Source organism: Bombus terrestris, chromosome 5 (assembly GCF_910591885.1).
Source record: "Bombus terrestris chromosome 5, iyBomTerr1.2, whole genome shotgun sequence".
NCBI lineage: Eukaryota > Metazoa > Arthropoda > Insecta > Hymenoptera > Apidae > Bombus > Bombus terrestris.
The window spans coordinates 2,420,030-2,436,102 of record NC_063273.1 but is presented as its reverse complement, the minus strand read 5'-3'; the positions used below and the strand labels follow the sequence as shown (position 1 = coordinate 2,436,102).

The 16,073-nt window shown below is 32.1% G+C and overlaps 2 protein-coding genes across 3 annotated transcripts; both read left to right on the top strand.

The window, feature by feature from the left end:
- The first annotated feature begins 214 nt into the window (after positions 1-214).
- LOC100645444 (cysteine sulfinic acid decarboxylase) lies at positions 215-5,561 on the top strand. Of its 2 annotated transcripts, none has more exons than XM_048406068.1 (6): positions 215-509; positions 1,236-1,482; positions 2,288-2,495; positions 2,575-2,951; positions 4,352-4,543; positions 5,296-5,561. In XM_048406068.1, exons 1-6 carry the CDS (start codon positions 496-498, stop codon positions 5,467-5,469), a joined length of 1,212 nt encoding a protein of 403 aa, XP_048262025.1. In that variant the 5' UTR covers positions 215-495; the 3' UTR covers positions 5,470-5,561. The 2 variants fall into 2 exon arrangements, with proteins under 2 accessions (XP_048262025.1, XP_012164289.3); XM_012308899.3 differs by having other exon boundaries at positions 215-568.
- A 151-nt stretch (positions 5,562-5,712) lies between these two features.
- Positions 5,713-16,073, top strand: LOC100645831 (elongation of very long chain fatty acids protein 1). The gene is made up of 8 exons (XM_003395722.4): positions 5,713-7,187; positions 7,756-7,804; positions 8,386-8,576; positions 8,757-8,837; positions 8,904-9,066; positions 9,961-10,100; positions 14,525-14,715; positions 15,301-16,073. The coding sequence occupies exons 1-7, from the start codon at positions 7,038-7,040 to the stop codon at positions 14,687-14,689; spliced, it is 939 nt and encodes a 312-aa protein (XP_003395770.2). The 5' UTR covers positions 5,713-7,037; the 3' UTR covers positions 14,690-14,715; positions 15,301-16,073.

Genomic DNA, 16,073 nt, shown 5'->3' with positions numbered 1-16,073 from the left:
ATTTTTTGAAACTCTTCATTTCCAAGATCGATGACGTTAGTCAATCACAGCGAGGCTAGTTTGCATAACGTATTCGCGCATTTAATTCAATGCAAATCGTTCGCTATGTCCCATCAACTTCGTACCCCGAATACCACTCTTTTGTTTCCTTGTTAAGCGCAATTGCGTAAATTTGCGAGGACCTTGTGCCTCGCTTATATATGATAGGGGCCAATCGCGAGCGAATCAGTACGTTTTTCGCTTCAACTTTGTTTTCTCATTTCACTACGTTTTTTCGGCGTGAAGCGTTCATTTTAATGTCTGATTGGCGGAGCACACCATGCGTCGAAAGGCACAAAGAATTTCTCGAGAATCTTATCACAACCTTGATCGATTCCATCTTCGAAAGTGTGTCCCGTGAAAATCCTGTGTTGAGATGGAGAGAACCGGGTCATCTGCAGGATATTATAAATCTTAATCTGCAGGAAGAGCCCCGTAATCAAGATTGCCTTCTGGATGTCGCGACTAAGGTTTTTAAGTATAGCGTTAAGACAGGCCATCCTTATTTTATGAATCAGTTATTTTCTGGGTGAGATATCGATAAGAGCATAAGTCTCGTTTCGAATAGAAATCATTTTAAAAATTATTTATAATTTGCAAAGAATTGGATTATTTGACCAAGTGCTTATGAAGCATATATTCTAACGTCTGAAATTCATTAATAGTACATATTATTATTTGTATTATTTTAGATCTGAAAAATTTATGAGTCAGATCTGAATAAACAAAATCTATTATCATCTTTTATAAAGTGTTAAATTATATTACATTTATGAAGTTTTCTTTTTTCCTAATGAAAGTTCAGGTGCAAATAATAAATTAAATTTTAGTATTAATTAAAATCTGTGCCTTTTGTATATTAAGATTGTATACTAGAGAAACAGAAAGTTATGGTCAATGATTTTTAAGTATACTGCTTCCATATTGCATGTATGTTAACGATACTTTGAATTTTATTTTTAATATTCGCAAAAGCACGTGACAAATCGACGTGTAAAATAATTTTATATATCTCAACATTAATATTACGATTTGTTTTATTTCCTATAAAATATGATTAAGACTTCAAATGACATATTTCGCTAAGGTTTGATTATTAGCACGAATAATTAAAAAATTTTGAACGTAACTTTGTTACTTGCTGTTGAAATTAGGAAATGTAATATATACGCGTTATTGGATAAAAATTGATTTAGATTGGATCCATACGGTTTAGCCGGACAATGGCTGACAGACGTGTTGAACTGTTCGGTGTATACTTACGAGGTGGCACCGGTCTTGACATTAATGGAAAGTACCGTGATTACAAAATTATTAAGCATGTTTTACAAGGAAGAAAATGGTACTACTATCGGAGACGGTCTTTTTTGTCCAGGAGGTTCCTTCGCTAACGGTACCGCCATTAACTTAGCTCGATTTTGGTTCAAGAAGAAAATTCAATACGTGAGTAATTATTACCTTAATAAACAGCGCTGATATCGCATCGTTTGATTAATGTAGCAATAAAACCATATTCTAAATTATTTAACAGTATTGCTTGATAATAACCGTGGTATACATTGGAGATGCAGATTATTGCTCATAAGATTGTATGATAAGACGGAATAAATGGAACAGGTTTTTTCACGTCCGTGATAGTCACTTATTTTGTAATAATAGTTCGTAAAAATGATAATTTTTTTGTACAGAGTGAAAGATGTACAGAGTGTCTCAATAATTCTGCTACAAAACCATATCTCCGTTAATTGTAACGAGAAATTAATTAGCTGATGCGAGACATTCTTTTTCATGATCATATTCTTCATTAGGTATTATGTATTTATGTCTGCAAATGCTTAATTTAACAAATACTTTAATCTTATAAAGTTTTGCATGTGAGAGACAAGGGAAGATACCGAATAGTTTATTATGTCCTGCTGTCTTTCAAATTTGGTGAAATTAGGACTAAAGTAACTTTTGTGGTAAGCATTTCAGGCACAGGTAACCCTTTTTACGAGACACCCTGTATATGTATTTTTATCTTCGACATTTCATTTATTTTATATAATTTAGAATTTTTATCTTCGATACATGTAAGCTATAACGACGTTTAATAATTACAATTAATGTTTTTAATGCAATAAAAAATAACATAAAGTATATATTCTGAAATTGTTTTACGTATTTATGAAGCTTTGTAACTAACATTTCGGATTTAATATCTATACTCTGTAATAACTAATATTCATTATCTTTTTGTATGTTTTAGAACAAAAATATACCATCTATGAGGCTAGTGCTTTTTACATCCGAAGACGCGCATTACTCGATTTCAAAGTGGGGAAATGTTTGCGATGTAGAAGTTGTTCTCATAAAGACTGATGATTATGGCAGAATGGATGTCAGCGATTTGAGATTTAATATATTGGAGGAACAAAAAAAGAAAAATTATCCATTTTGTGTTACTGCTACTGCAGGTTCGTTGAACGATAATGTAATAGCGATATGTCATATAAATACACGGGTTCAATCGCTAATAGGTATGTTTATTTTTAGGAACGACGGTTTTGGGCGCGTTCGATCCATTGATCGAGATTGCAGATACTTGCCAGGAATTCGGTATGTGGTTGCATGTAGATGCAGCCTGGGGAGGCGGTTTGGTATTTAGCAAAAAGCACAGTGTACTTTTAAGAGGAATACAAAGAGCAGATTCTATTCTATTTAATCCGCACAAACTGTTGGCCGTTCCTCAACAATGCTCCTTACTTTTGTGTAAACACAAAAGCATTTTTAAGGAAGCTCACTCTAAAGAGGCTCCTTATCTTTTTCAAAAAGATAAATTTTATTCTAGAGATCTAGATGTTGGGGATAAGTATTTGCAGTGTGGACGCAGACCAGATGTGTTGAAATTTTGGTTCATGTGGCAGGCTAAGGTAATTCAGGAATGAAATATCTGATTTAACTTATCTTTGTTTTTATAAAATCATCTAGTTTATATCTAGTAGATAATTTCTGTTCAGAGATACTCTTTCTTCCAACTCCATGCAAGGTTTCACATGTACCGAACACAACATAAGTCCTACTTGTACAATACATAGGTACCTGTTCTTCCCTTATTAATCTTTAAGTGTTAACCACTTATGCAAATATGTGAAAAACTAGCCTTGGTAGCACTTTTTCCCCCGATCTTCCTATAATTGTGCATCTTGTACTTTGTGGTTTAAGCAAGTGGTACGATGCACTCCGTATGAGATAAGGGTCTGTATGCTATGTTTCAAGTGTTTACCAGTATACTTGTGCATATATTAACTTCCCCTGTTAGGAATGAAGAATGTTCATACTGCATCTATCTCAGTGCATTTTCAAGATCATAAAAGAATCTCCTGAAATTCTCAAGAGAATCTGACGATAGCAGTGGATTTAGACGAGTAACTTTCAAAGTTTTCATCCCTCACTCACACATATACATATTAAAATATTCTTAATATATATATATATTAAAGATTTGTATAATAAATTCTTAAATCATAATACTGAGGTTTGATAAATGCTTAACAAGTAGCATTCCAATCTGTTTGTAATTCAGATTTTATTCTCAGTGATTCTGTCAAATTTAACATGTCTTAAAATTGAATCACAGATAAGACTAAGACAGAATGTTACTATAGCTTAGTGTAACAGAGTTTTGAGTACTAGTATTTTGTGTTTATTCACAAATGAAGTTGTTTTACTGACTCCTATGACATTCACCAACATACATGTCAATAGAAAAACTAACGTGTATCTGTACTCTTATTTCTTCTGTGTTGGAAACACGTAAAAGTTTTATTATTACTCTTTATTTGTTAATAGAATATTATTAATGATAATTACTAGAAAAATGAAAAACATTACTGGAAAATATATATTTTATTTCGTTAGTTATTTTGAGATATGTGTATAGTTCCTTCTTTTGACACGCCACAAGAATTAAATGAATTGTGATTCATCAATACATCTATCTAATCATCAGAAATTTATCAGTAACAATACGAATTTGTTACTAATAGTAGTTACTTTAGATTGGATAATAAGGATATCCAAATTTTTATATTCTATTCTTTTAGTGCATGGGAAGTCACAATTTAATGCTACTACCATCATGGTTTAAAAGTACCATGCATAAGAAACATTTTCTAATATAATCAAAGAAGAAAAGTTTAATAACTCAGTAATTCTGACTTTCTTGATATTTTTTTATATTATATAAAATCGAAATAATTTCTGTCATCATTTATTTATTTCTTGAGAATCGAATATATTACTTACAGAACTAATAGCAAATTTGTTTCAGGGTACTTCAGGATTTGAAAAGCATGTCGATCATTTAATGAAACTTTCAGCTCTCTTCAAAGAAGAAGTTGAGAAAAGAGATGGCTTTAAATTAGTGACGGAACCGTGTTTTATAAATGTATGTTTCTGGTTTATTCCACCATATCTAAGAATTCAGAATTCAGTTTACGATTATAAGAAACGATTAAACGAAGTAAGTTGATTAAATTTTTGATATTTTCATCGTAGTATTTAAATACTAAAAAATGGGATGTTTTAGAACGATGAAATATTCAAATATAATGTATAGAAAATAGTTATACATATTATACACATATTTGTAATACATTTAAACAGTTTTTTAAAATATACTTGGCGTTTTAAGAATGTTTAGAATTACTTTAAATGTGCATTTCATCTAAATTCTAAACCTTTTTTTATAATCTATAAATTAAGTCGTCGGCAATAAATAATGTTAACAAACTTCAATTGTATAAATTCGTAAAATGAATTTTTTAATTTTACATACAATTTGCAAATCACTTTCTACAAAATGGAATTAATACATCTTTTTTTTATGTATATTTTATTAGTAATATATTTATAAGAACAGATAAATTGCAATTATGTTGTATGAGATCATTAAGTACATATTTCGTATTTTTATAATTTAATTAAAAATTATGACATCGATGGTAGGTACAACAGAAATCTGTACCTTCTATGGTAGATAAGCAGTCTTATCCTTATCAGATAAGAGATAAAAATTTCATTTTATAACAATCATTTCGCTTCTACTAGCAGTTAGTAACTGACAACTTAAAGATATGTATGTATCTAATGTTGATTACCATTCCTATCGAACAATGTTTGTTCTTGAAGATAAATCAATGTATAAAGCTTAAAATATTACAAGGATGATATATCACGAAAATATATTTAATAAAAATTTATTTATTTTAACAGGTTGCACCAAAGTTAAAAGAAAAAATGATCAAAAGGGGTAGTTTGATGATCAATTATCAACCACTGCACAAAAAACCGAATTTCTTCCGTTTTGTTATCCAGAATTCAGGCGTAAATATAGAGGATATTCTCTACGTCTTTGACGAAATGGAAAACCTTGGAGAATCTATGTGATAATTTACGGTATATGCATAACTCAATGTTACGACCATCTAAATGGTTTATATATAGTTCTTATTTAATTATATCGCAATTCAGACAAAAGATTGTGCCGTCATATTTTTATTTCCATTTCACCCTTCAATTTACATTTATATAATACGGTTCACTATAGCGCTAAAAAATTGATTCTTTGTAATTCTTTGTACGCTGTAATTAAAAATGTTGTATTGTGTTTGACAAATATTCCGACGACAGATCTTTATCAAGTTGCCTCCGAAAGAACTAATGAATTCCAGCCACGAAAATCAATTCGTCTTGGTTAAATAGGCGAAACCTAGTAGCCGGTCGATCTGATTAAGGAAGGGACTGCTACTAAATTTCTAATATCAAGATACGAAGTTAATTGGCGACTGCCTTCGTTGTAGATCGTAGAGCCGCGACGCACCGACTAATCCTGATTCAAGTGACAGCATATCGAGAAGCCCTATGCGTATCTATAATACTAAGTTTGTACTATGTGGAGCATACGAACTACTGTTTGCAACCATCGTAGCACAGTTTTTCCTTTGAAAGAAACAGAATCCTTTGACGCTTAATCTTGTCGAAATGGAACGCTTATTAGTACTGCAAAACTTTTCTAATGATATTTTCATGTAACGTCGTTCGTGTAAATGCTTTACTATGTCATGCCAGGGAAAGAAATGGACCGGTAATTTCATTAATTCCTTGGTGTATAACATTTATTTCAAATGCGTTTTCATTGTTCATATTTACGTTTGATTCGCAATAAGCCGTGTTAATGAAATAATGTTTAATTACCAGTATCATTGAATCATACTGGGCAATTTTAGCAAACAGTATAAAATATCTGTATGCATAATTAATTATAAAAGCATGTGCAACGATTAATGGTCATGAAATTTTGCAATACCGCGGTAACTTATAAATTGTAAGATTAAACGAACTTGTGTTAACATAATACTGACAAAAGCCTATTAAACACATCAACGCTGGTTCATTCTTTAATTTATCATCTCATTTTCAAGGAACCATATGAAATAACAGAAATAAATTTACCTAATATACGTATAATCGTAATCCATCTTTATCCTTTTACATTACAAATACTACTAACGTTATTAACTTAATATCGTTATTAAAGTATTCATTAGGAATGCATTTTTAAATCATTTATTTCACATATTCATCTCGCTTTAGATTTACATTCTTTAATTTTACATTAGCTACAAAACATAAAACTATCCTTATGTTATTATAATTCTAACAAAGAAAGAAAAAATATCAGAAAGATTTCTTAGAACTATAAATTCCATATAACTTACTAAATGTTTGTTTAAATTTACTTCTATCGTAGTTTCCACATTTTATTTTAATGATCTTCCGGCAAGTCTTACATTCAATTCACCATCTATTTGTAAGCAATATTTCCTGTTCTACTAGTCTTGAATGCGTTTCTTTATCGTATTAAAATAGGGTGTGCGAGAAACCCTTTGCAGGGAACTGTGCTTGTGTGTTACGTTCCTGTTCCCGAGTCACTGCTAGGGGTGCTTGCCCTGCGGATGAACTTAGACAGTAGGTTGCCGCCACGAAAGACGGTGTTAACGTCGATAGTCAGTCACTATTCGAATCGTTCAGTAACCCGAATGTCAGTCGATATTTTCAAACTCGACGGCCAAGATGGGAAGGCTCTCCCAATTCATGTGCCACAGGTATTGTTTTTTTTCTTCTATTTCTGAAGTTTAATCGACAATAAAAATTTTTCGAAGCCAGTTACACTTGTCAAAAGTAGCAGTCGTGGAAAATTTCAAATTTATTTCGAGTGAAATAATATCGCATAATTTTGGATAAAAGTTGTGTGCCGATTTTTAAGAAATCAATCGCTCAAACCAAGTGTTATTATTCGGATTATAAGTAACAAGTTGCGAATCGTGGCGAATTTAATTATCGTTGTTGGGAAAACAACGTATTTAGTTTTGCATTTATTACTGTGACTTTCGAATGTATTTTGACTTTAAAGGTAAGTATAATTCGACATGATTAATTTAATATGGTGATAACAGTAGTGATAGTAGGTTATTCGATCACTGACGTATAACTACATCAAGTACAATCATATACGTACAAATATATCATCATACAATGCAAAGTCATTACTCTACTTAATGTCTCTTAGCTCGTACTTTTCTTATTTCTCTGATGTTGTTGATTGTTCTTCTAATGTTTGATTTTTCTGATTATTTGTAACATCGTCTGGGACACTTTCTTTGTTATTTGCAGAATGTGGGATTCCTAGAAACGTATCGTTACATCATGGAAGATGCAGCAGGTTAGCTTCCTTCGATTTAATTGAAAACGTAGAATATTTTAAATACCGTGGGACCTCGTTTGACCGACTTGGCTTGACTTGAGACCAAAGTAACCTGGATATTGCCTGGATATGCTAGAAAATTGCCATAAATGTTCTTCATTTTATGAAATTTCACTAGCACTATGATAAAACACGGTTGTCGTGATTATAATGACAAAATTTATATATAAAACTCACAAGGCATTTATTTCAGACATGTACTTGGCAAAAAATTAGTATATACGATATGAATAAGTATTTTAAATATATAGCTAATGTTAAAAAATGGCTCCATTAAATATCGAGTATTACTAACGCAATGGATAATTGCCTGAATAATTATTTAAATAATTATGTGACCTCCGCTCAATCGAGGCTCCTTTTAGTTTGTAATTATTTCTAACTTGTTATTAAATGTAGCTGAATAGCGAATGTAGAATCGGAGAAATCTCAAGTTGATATTTTAAATTTGTTAAATCTGTATTTTATAATATATACATTCTATAATTAAATAGCACTGTATATTATATTTTATAGCCTTTTTGAATCCTCCATTTTAGATTCCAGAGTAGCAGATTGGTTCTTAATGGGCAGTCCATTTCCATTGCTAGGAATTATATTTCTTTATCTGCTCTTCGTTCTTCGTTTTGGCCCTTTATTTATGAAAAATCGAAAACCATACAATCTAAATAAGTTTATGATTTGTTACAACATCTCTATGGCCATCGCGAGCGCAACTGTATTTTACGGGGTGAGTTTATCCGAAATAACTTACTATATCACGTTCTATTCATCCGAAATAGTCTAATGTAATGGTTAATTGTTGTTAATTAATAATTTTCATATAATTTGAAAAAATAACTTACTCCTCACCATCGTTATGTTACCATTACTATTCTTCGAAACGATTAATATATTTTTATATTTAAAGCTACTTACCTCGGGCTTCACCACTAAATTCTCTCTGGGATGCGAGACTCATGTCATTTCAAACGACCCTGACTCTTATCGCGTAAGTACCATAGTCATTAAACAAACGCGAATTTCGATATTACGAAAGTTATGTCGTATTTAATAGACGGCTCGATGGGTGTGGAGGCTCTTAATGTTGAAAGTCCTCGAGTTGAGCGACACCGTTATCTTCATTCTCAGAAAAAAATACAATCAGGCGTCTTTTCTTCACGTTTATCATCACACGTCCACCGCTTTCCTTTCGTGGATAGCCTGCAAATTTGTCCCAGGTAAATCTCTAGACATACGCGTCAATTTGCCTGTAACTTCAATTTCATACAAACGATTATGCTCCTTAAATATATTATAGCGCTTAATACTTTTACAGTCGACGATTTCTTTATCTCGTTTCACTATGGTTTCGTATCGCGCGAATCGATGATTTCAATATGTTTAAATATACGTATAACAATTGAAGGGTTCGCAACAAAAGCGATCCTGTCAATGTTGGCTTTTCCTCGAATCTCGTAACAGTAAGAAAATTAGTAATAAAGCAGACGAAGTATTATAAGTAAATTGTATAAATTTCGAGTCATCTGACTAGTCTATTTGGTTCAACATTATAAAATCGTAAACAAGAAATCTATAATCTGCAATTTGCAACTCGTCAGTCCATTAATATCGTTAGGTGAGAAATTACTACGCAAACGTATCTTAATACCTCTACCTATATATTATTTGTCGATTGTAAAAAGAGCTAACAAATATTACTTCTAGTCATCGTAATTTCTTTATTATTGTTACTACTGTATAATAGCCAATCTCAGAAGATCTCATTATATCTGCAAAAATTACGATTCCCGTAGTTATCCCTCGTAGCTTTGTAAATGGTTCGCGCAAACAATTTCATTTCAACTATTACAGCACACCGAGCTACCCGAAAAAGACTCGTATGAGTGGAAATTAAATTGCGCCGCGACGTATCAAATTTACCTATTAAGCCGATGCAAAATGGCCATGGTATAAAACACAGAGGAACATGTACGAGCGAATTTCCAACAGTCGTAAATAAAATTCTCCTCTTGCAAAAAATTCATTGCGCGACCATGTAACTTTGTTACAGGCTTCCAACTATTTTCCATCCCTTTCTTCCGAACGTGTTAAACGCTCCTTGTTATTTACAGGTGGCATGTGGACGTTCACGATTATGCCAAACTGCATCGTGCACGTGATTATGTACACCTATTATCTGCTCGCCTGCTTGGGCCCACAAGTGCAAAAGAGGATCGCGCCTTGGAAACAATATATTACGGGGTTGCAAATGGTACGTTCCCATTTTCTATCTGACTCCGCTATCTGCCATGCTACGTACACATGGCCCGCGATGCATATATCGTCGGCTGTGTTTCGTTGCGCTCGCTGAATTGCCCTGCTGGAAGCGTTATTCGCTCATTTCACCGTGCACCGTCGCGTATCGCGTAATCGCAAAATTACATTCGCTGTCCTGCAGCGAATTTTTTAAACGTGAAATTGCTATTGACGTTCGACCGTCGCGACCGGTTATACGCAACTGGCTAAGTAAATTAATCTATATAAGCGAATAACGCGGTGTAGAAAATCCCGATCCACCGTGGACAATTCGTTGATCGATTGGTGAAACTGTTTGCGAAACTGGTCGATTGGATAATGGTAATAGTATAGAGTTGGCGTCGGTGTGACGGTGAGTCAGTGAGAGCAGGGGGTGGAATTTATGATGCGTCGAGAAGCTGCGAATCCGTGTCATTTGAGGGATTCGACGTTAGTTAGAATTTTATGATTCGGAATAGTTTTCACGAAACAGCGCGTTGTATCTCGAGCTTATTTGAAATTCCAATTTATATTTCGCTTATATCGAAGCTGCAAACGATTCTCTATTTTACTTATTTACGAATGTTACATTTATTTCGCCTTTCTTTCCTTACATTTTTCTGTACTTTTTATACTTTACCCGATTATCACGCCATTATCTTGTCAGAAATCATGTTCTAATCTTTTGCTATTTGTTATCCACCTTGTTATCGTCATTTATAAAGACAAAGACGTACGTATTAATCGTAGTTGTAGCTTAACTCATGCCTTTGATATTTTTTAACGAATTTTTATTCGACTTCCTATATTTCTTCTCTATATATTCTTATTATTATAAATTCTATTATAATACAATATTTCATTCTTTTGAAGTAAACTTTGATTAAAATTTTAATGAATATTTAACGTTGCTATCGTCACGTATTCTACGTGTTATACACATCTCTAAACACTGCTTAATTATTTAACGCATAAAATTATTATTCACGTCGCGTCGGTATAACGCAAAAACAATTACTTTCACTATAATATTTATGCGAGGAACGATATATTCGTTCAGAGATGTATCTCAGCCTTAAAAAAAGATTGATCAACCGGTTGAATGGTAAAGAATTCAATATGCTCTACCCAAACCAATCGTTATAGTTACACTGAAATTATTCTTTATATTTTCATTGACGTGTCAAGAATCATAGACGAAATGCATATAGTCGTAAAATATAAATGTCAAAAAAGGTATACAACGCTTGCAGAGTAAGGAAGTATCGGAAATAAATCACGTTTCTATGCAAACCTTTCTGTTTTATCTCGAATTCATCTGAATATCACGTTGCATGAGTTTGACGAAAGCAATTTTGTATAATAGTTCTAACGTTTCATATCACAGATTTTGATTTTTAAATAAAAAGGGCAGGATCATTTCGTAACGACCAACTCTCTTTGCAAAAATTCCTCTTCGTTTGCTCGTTCACTAAATCAGTTTTTTTTTAATGGAATATACGCGAAAATAATGTGATTAAAATGACTGTTTTCTTTTTTTATTAAAGTCTGGAAAATCAGCCACAAGTCATCGTTCGACATGATTGAGATTATCGATTGTTTCGTTTCTTAGTTATCGAGCGATATTTAAAAATGAATTTGATAAATTGACATTTCAATTAAATTAATATCCGTTTGAGATCGAATGAAGTATTATGGAAATGCATAATTTTATCTAATAATCCTTTTAGTAATTTTTTTCAATTACATCAACTTTCATGATTACGAGTTACAAATAACTAAATAAATAATTACGAGCTCTAATTTTCTGCAATTTTCTAGTTTCACATCAGGTTCGTTCGCACTTACATTTGAAGATTTTCTTAACCCATTGGGTCGATTTATTCAACAAATTTTATTCCAAATTTATCATGTTCGTTCACGAAGTTTCATCCTCCTGCGGTTTCCTGGTAAGGCATCAGTTTCGTCAGCACGTGAGTCTATTTCTAAAGACCTTGTAATAATGCATCAAGTTGGTTTTCTAGTCGTCGATATTTCCAGCGATTTCTATTTCCATCCATTAAATTCCGTGCTCCATAATTTTGGTCATATACTTTCGTAATACATTGGCAAACCGTACGAACTGTTTTAGAAAAATGAAATATCTTTGCGCTTTTAAATATTTTACACCAATTTATTTTAAATACTGAAAAAAGTAACATTTATAAATGTTGGATAGGTTCTAAGCATATATCTTTTACTATAGAATTTTAATAGTGGTGCTATCTATACGGTACCGTTAAATTGTAAAAGGTTAAACTATTTTCAGGGTCCTCTTTCACAGTAATTTATTAAGCAATAATATTAGTAAATTGAAGAGTTATAATACAAATTATTTGTCACAGTATTCTATTCTACAATAATTTTACTTCTTAATTTGCAGCTTGTACAATTTCACGTGCTTGATTAATAAAGTCACTATGATTCAAGGGAATTTATTAATAACTTGTAACTTATGAATTATCAAATTTTGTTAACGGTATTATGTTAGTTTAATTGTACAGGAATTTATAATATAATTATAATATTTTAAAATTCGAAAACTGATTTAATTCTCATTTATTGTCAGTGATAATACTTGTCGAAGAAAAAGAGACGACAGCTGTCAGATCTTTCATTGATAACATTATTATTTTCGACGAAGTTGTAAAAAGAAAAATTCCTAGACACCTTAGTCGAACAATACCGATAGTCAAATACCGCGTTGTTATCTGTTATCGGCGTGCTCTTAGCTAAAGTGATCGTGCAATTGAAAATTTCATTAGAGTCACCGATTAAACCAGAAATCGTGGAAAAATGGATAAAAAGCTGTTCGAAGCTCGTTCGAGTACTTTGGCAAACAATAAAACGCGGCCACGCCTTCGACCACCGAATCTCCATTGTTAAGAGATGCAATATGTTTTCGTGGACGAGAACGAAAAAGAAAAAAACGCAGGTATTCGTTACGAACAGGTTGTCGAACTAGGTATACACATGTATAGGGTGTATCAAAATAGTTAAGCAGAAATTAGAATACGGAATGTTAGACGGGAAGAAAATAAGAAATTTTTACATTATCGATTCTAACATCGATAATTTTGAGATATCCGCAAAAATTATAATATTCGGCAAGAAGAATGTCAGAATTCGAAAACTAATTTAATATTTCTATAAATAGTCGATAGTAAAGTACTCATAAAATTCCTATAAGAGTGACAATGTCCTGTCAGAATGACAGGTATACGAAAAAATAAACAATGCTTATATGAACAATGAAATATGCTTTTACCAATATATTTTGCAAGAAGACCATTCAGATCCCTTAAAAAGTATCGTAGCAAGATTATACAATCGTCATGAAAAATTACAAATTGATCTTAATGAGATCTTGATCGTTCTTATATAGTTCTAGCGTTAAACATTTCTGTCCAACGTTTTTGACGTACCCTGTATGTATGTTTCGCGTTTAGTTCGTATATTGGCTCGCATTTGGCTTGCCTAACTCGATAACCGGGTTTTTGCACTGGGAGTTGAAAGGGTTGTAAGTGCCCAATGTGGAATTACACGTGTACTGGCGGTGATTCGATTTGCGTTTCGAGTCCCGGCAGGAAACAACGGGTTAGGCGCACGGGAAAAGGGGCGACTGTTGGGGCTTTTTAATTAAATAATCCGTTGGTGAGCAACTTTTATTTCTCCGCGAGATATCTACGCGACGATTTATCGGGTTACGCGGTCATTTAATTTCGAGTTGAAAACGTTTCATGCTGCGACGAGTGGAACTGAAGCTACGAATAATGAGTAGTTTTACTTACAACACGATGAGAGGCCTTATTAAGCTTTGTCCTGCATGAACAACGTTGTTTTTGTTTCACGCTACTACTTCGAAGCGGCGTAGGATTCCTTCTTTTCTACCTTTCTCGCCCTTTACATTCCAAATTTTATATTTTACTTGAATAGAAGACTTTTAGCAAAAATCTTCAATATTAGATCGTCCTACACATTCGTGTCATAATGCTAATACATATACGTGATATCTTCATATAGCTTATACGTCTAATTTATATATCTAATATAGTTTACGAACGCAGTGACAAGTAGGCTGCAGTAGACTACAAAAATAAAGAGATATGTTTCATCTATTAAATATTACAATAAGTACACTAGTCATGTTAAAGTATACTTGATAAAATTTCAAACTCGATTTTTCTCGAAAACTAAACGTTAAATGAACAAATTTTATTCCACATTTTCTTCTTATTTTTTCATAAGGAATCACCTCGTGCCCGTTTGTACATGTTATTCGGCCTCAGTCGCAGCCAGTATATAATTCTTAATTATATGTATTATGTCAAAAGTAAAGAACGTTTTCTTTTATGATTTCAGTTCCAGTTCATAATCATGATATGTCATATGTTCCAAACATTGTTACCTACTTGTGAGCCAAACCGGAAACCAATAGCATATATCTACATGTCGCAGATTCTTGTAATGTTTTGCATGTTTTGCGATTATTACAAGAAATCATATCTCCGAAAAAAGACGCAATAGAGATTTAGAGTGACGCGAAAGTTGGGGTAAGTTACAATATATTGTATAATACGTATTTCATTTTTCTTTCTAAACAGAATTATTCCTCCATTAAAATTTTTTGGATCAATAAACTATCAAGCATTTACATAAATTTCTCAAATTGTATCATTTACAAATTTTACATATTTATCTTAATACAACAATATATTTTAGAGAATTGGATTCATTGCTGAAAATAATTAGTTTTAATAGGATTGTTTCAGTAATTATACAGGAATACCATTTCAGTCGAATATTCTTAGTCAACCAGAAACATATTTACATTATTCAGCCTTTGTTTCACGTGCCTGTATTACGACTCAATTAAGCATAGAATTATAATTATTCGAAAATGATATTCCAATCGTTATTATGGCAATAAATTTTCACCAAATTTGCCAATTATTACTCCATATATCGATTACCGCGTAATTCTTACAATTATTTCATTACCACCAATGTATCGATTACGGTGTTTTAATTTTACTAGAGTATCAATTTGATATCAATTAATCGCCACAATAAATTCATACGCCATTCATGTACCATAATGACCATTTCATTTGAATAGCTACCTTTTATGCCGGCAGGTGATTTCGGATTACACGCTGTTCGAATGCTTCCTTCAAAATCGTAGAGTCCATCATCGAAGAGACGTCTCAACATAAACATAATTTCATGGAAAATTAAAATGGAACAATCACGGGCGATTACGTTTGATATACCGCACTGGTGGAACGTATTAGACAGAATATATTAGCATAGGATACGATATAAGATCAAAATTCTTTCTCTTAAATGTTGCTTTACAAATATGTATACTGCTTACTGCGAAAATGATTAATTATCGTCAAAATTAATACACTCGTACGTATTTTAAATGAATCCTTCGATATATCGAATTTTTTTGAAGAAGTGTAATGTAATGAAATACGTAGACATAAAGAATTTAAAATATACAAAATTTTTAATAATCACTTATGTTAATTGTTATAATTAGTCAAACATAGATGGATTTTATTAGTAGTATGCAGTTTTTCAATAAAAAAAAAAACGATATCTAAACACTTAATTTTTTTCCCCACTCGATAATGGGCGAGCAAGTGGACACGTCGAAAAGTAAATTTTCTAACTAGTTGTTAAACGTATGATTCAAGCATATACACAGATTTTTAATTACATTCTTCGTTTTCAAAAACAACAAATTAAATACAGAAAGTGTAAGGAAAGATTTGTGTTTATAATATTGTTGGGTATAAAGAGATTGATATAAACGACGTTGCTCGGTTTTGTTAGAAATAAAAATACTTATGGATGTTCCGATTAATTAAAGCTTAATTATTTGACGTTATTTTTAAACGAA

Excerpts from the sequence above, each read along its gene's own strand:
- LOC100645831 (XM_003395722.4), top strand. The coding sequence starts at position 7,038 with ATGAACTTAGACAGTAGGTTGCCGCCACGAAAGACGGTGTTAACGTCG. Across the intron at positions 8,577-8,756 it reads GCGCAACTGTATTTTACGGG|CTACTTACCTCGGGCTTCAC; the intron begins GTGAGTTTATCC and ends TTATATTTAAAG. Across the intron at positions 8,838-8,903 it reads ACGACCCTGACTCTTATCGC|ACGGCTCGATGGGTGTGGAG; the intron begins GTAAGTACCATA and ends CGTATTTAATAG.
- LOC100645444 (XM_012308899.3), top strand. The coding sequence starts at position 297 with ATGTCTGATTGGCGGAGCACACCATGCGTCGAAAGGCACAAAGAATTT. Across the intron at positions 2,496-2,574 it reads TTGTGTTACTGCTACTGCAG|GAACGACGGTTTTGGGCGCG; the intron begins GTTCGTTGAACG and ends GTTTATTTTTAG. Across the intron at positions 4,544-5,295 it reads ATAAGAAACGATTAAACGAA|GTTGCACCAAAGTTAAAAGA; the intron begins GTAAGTTGATTA and ends TTATTTTAACAG.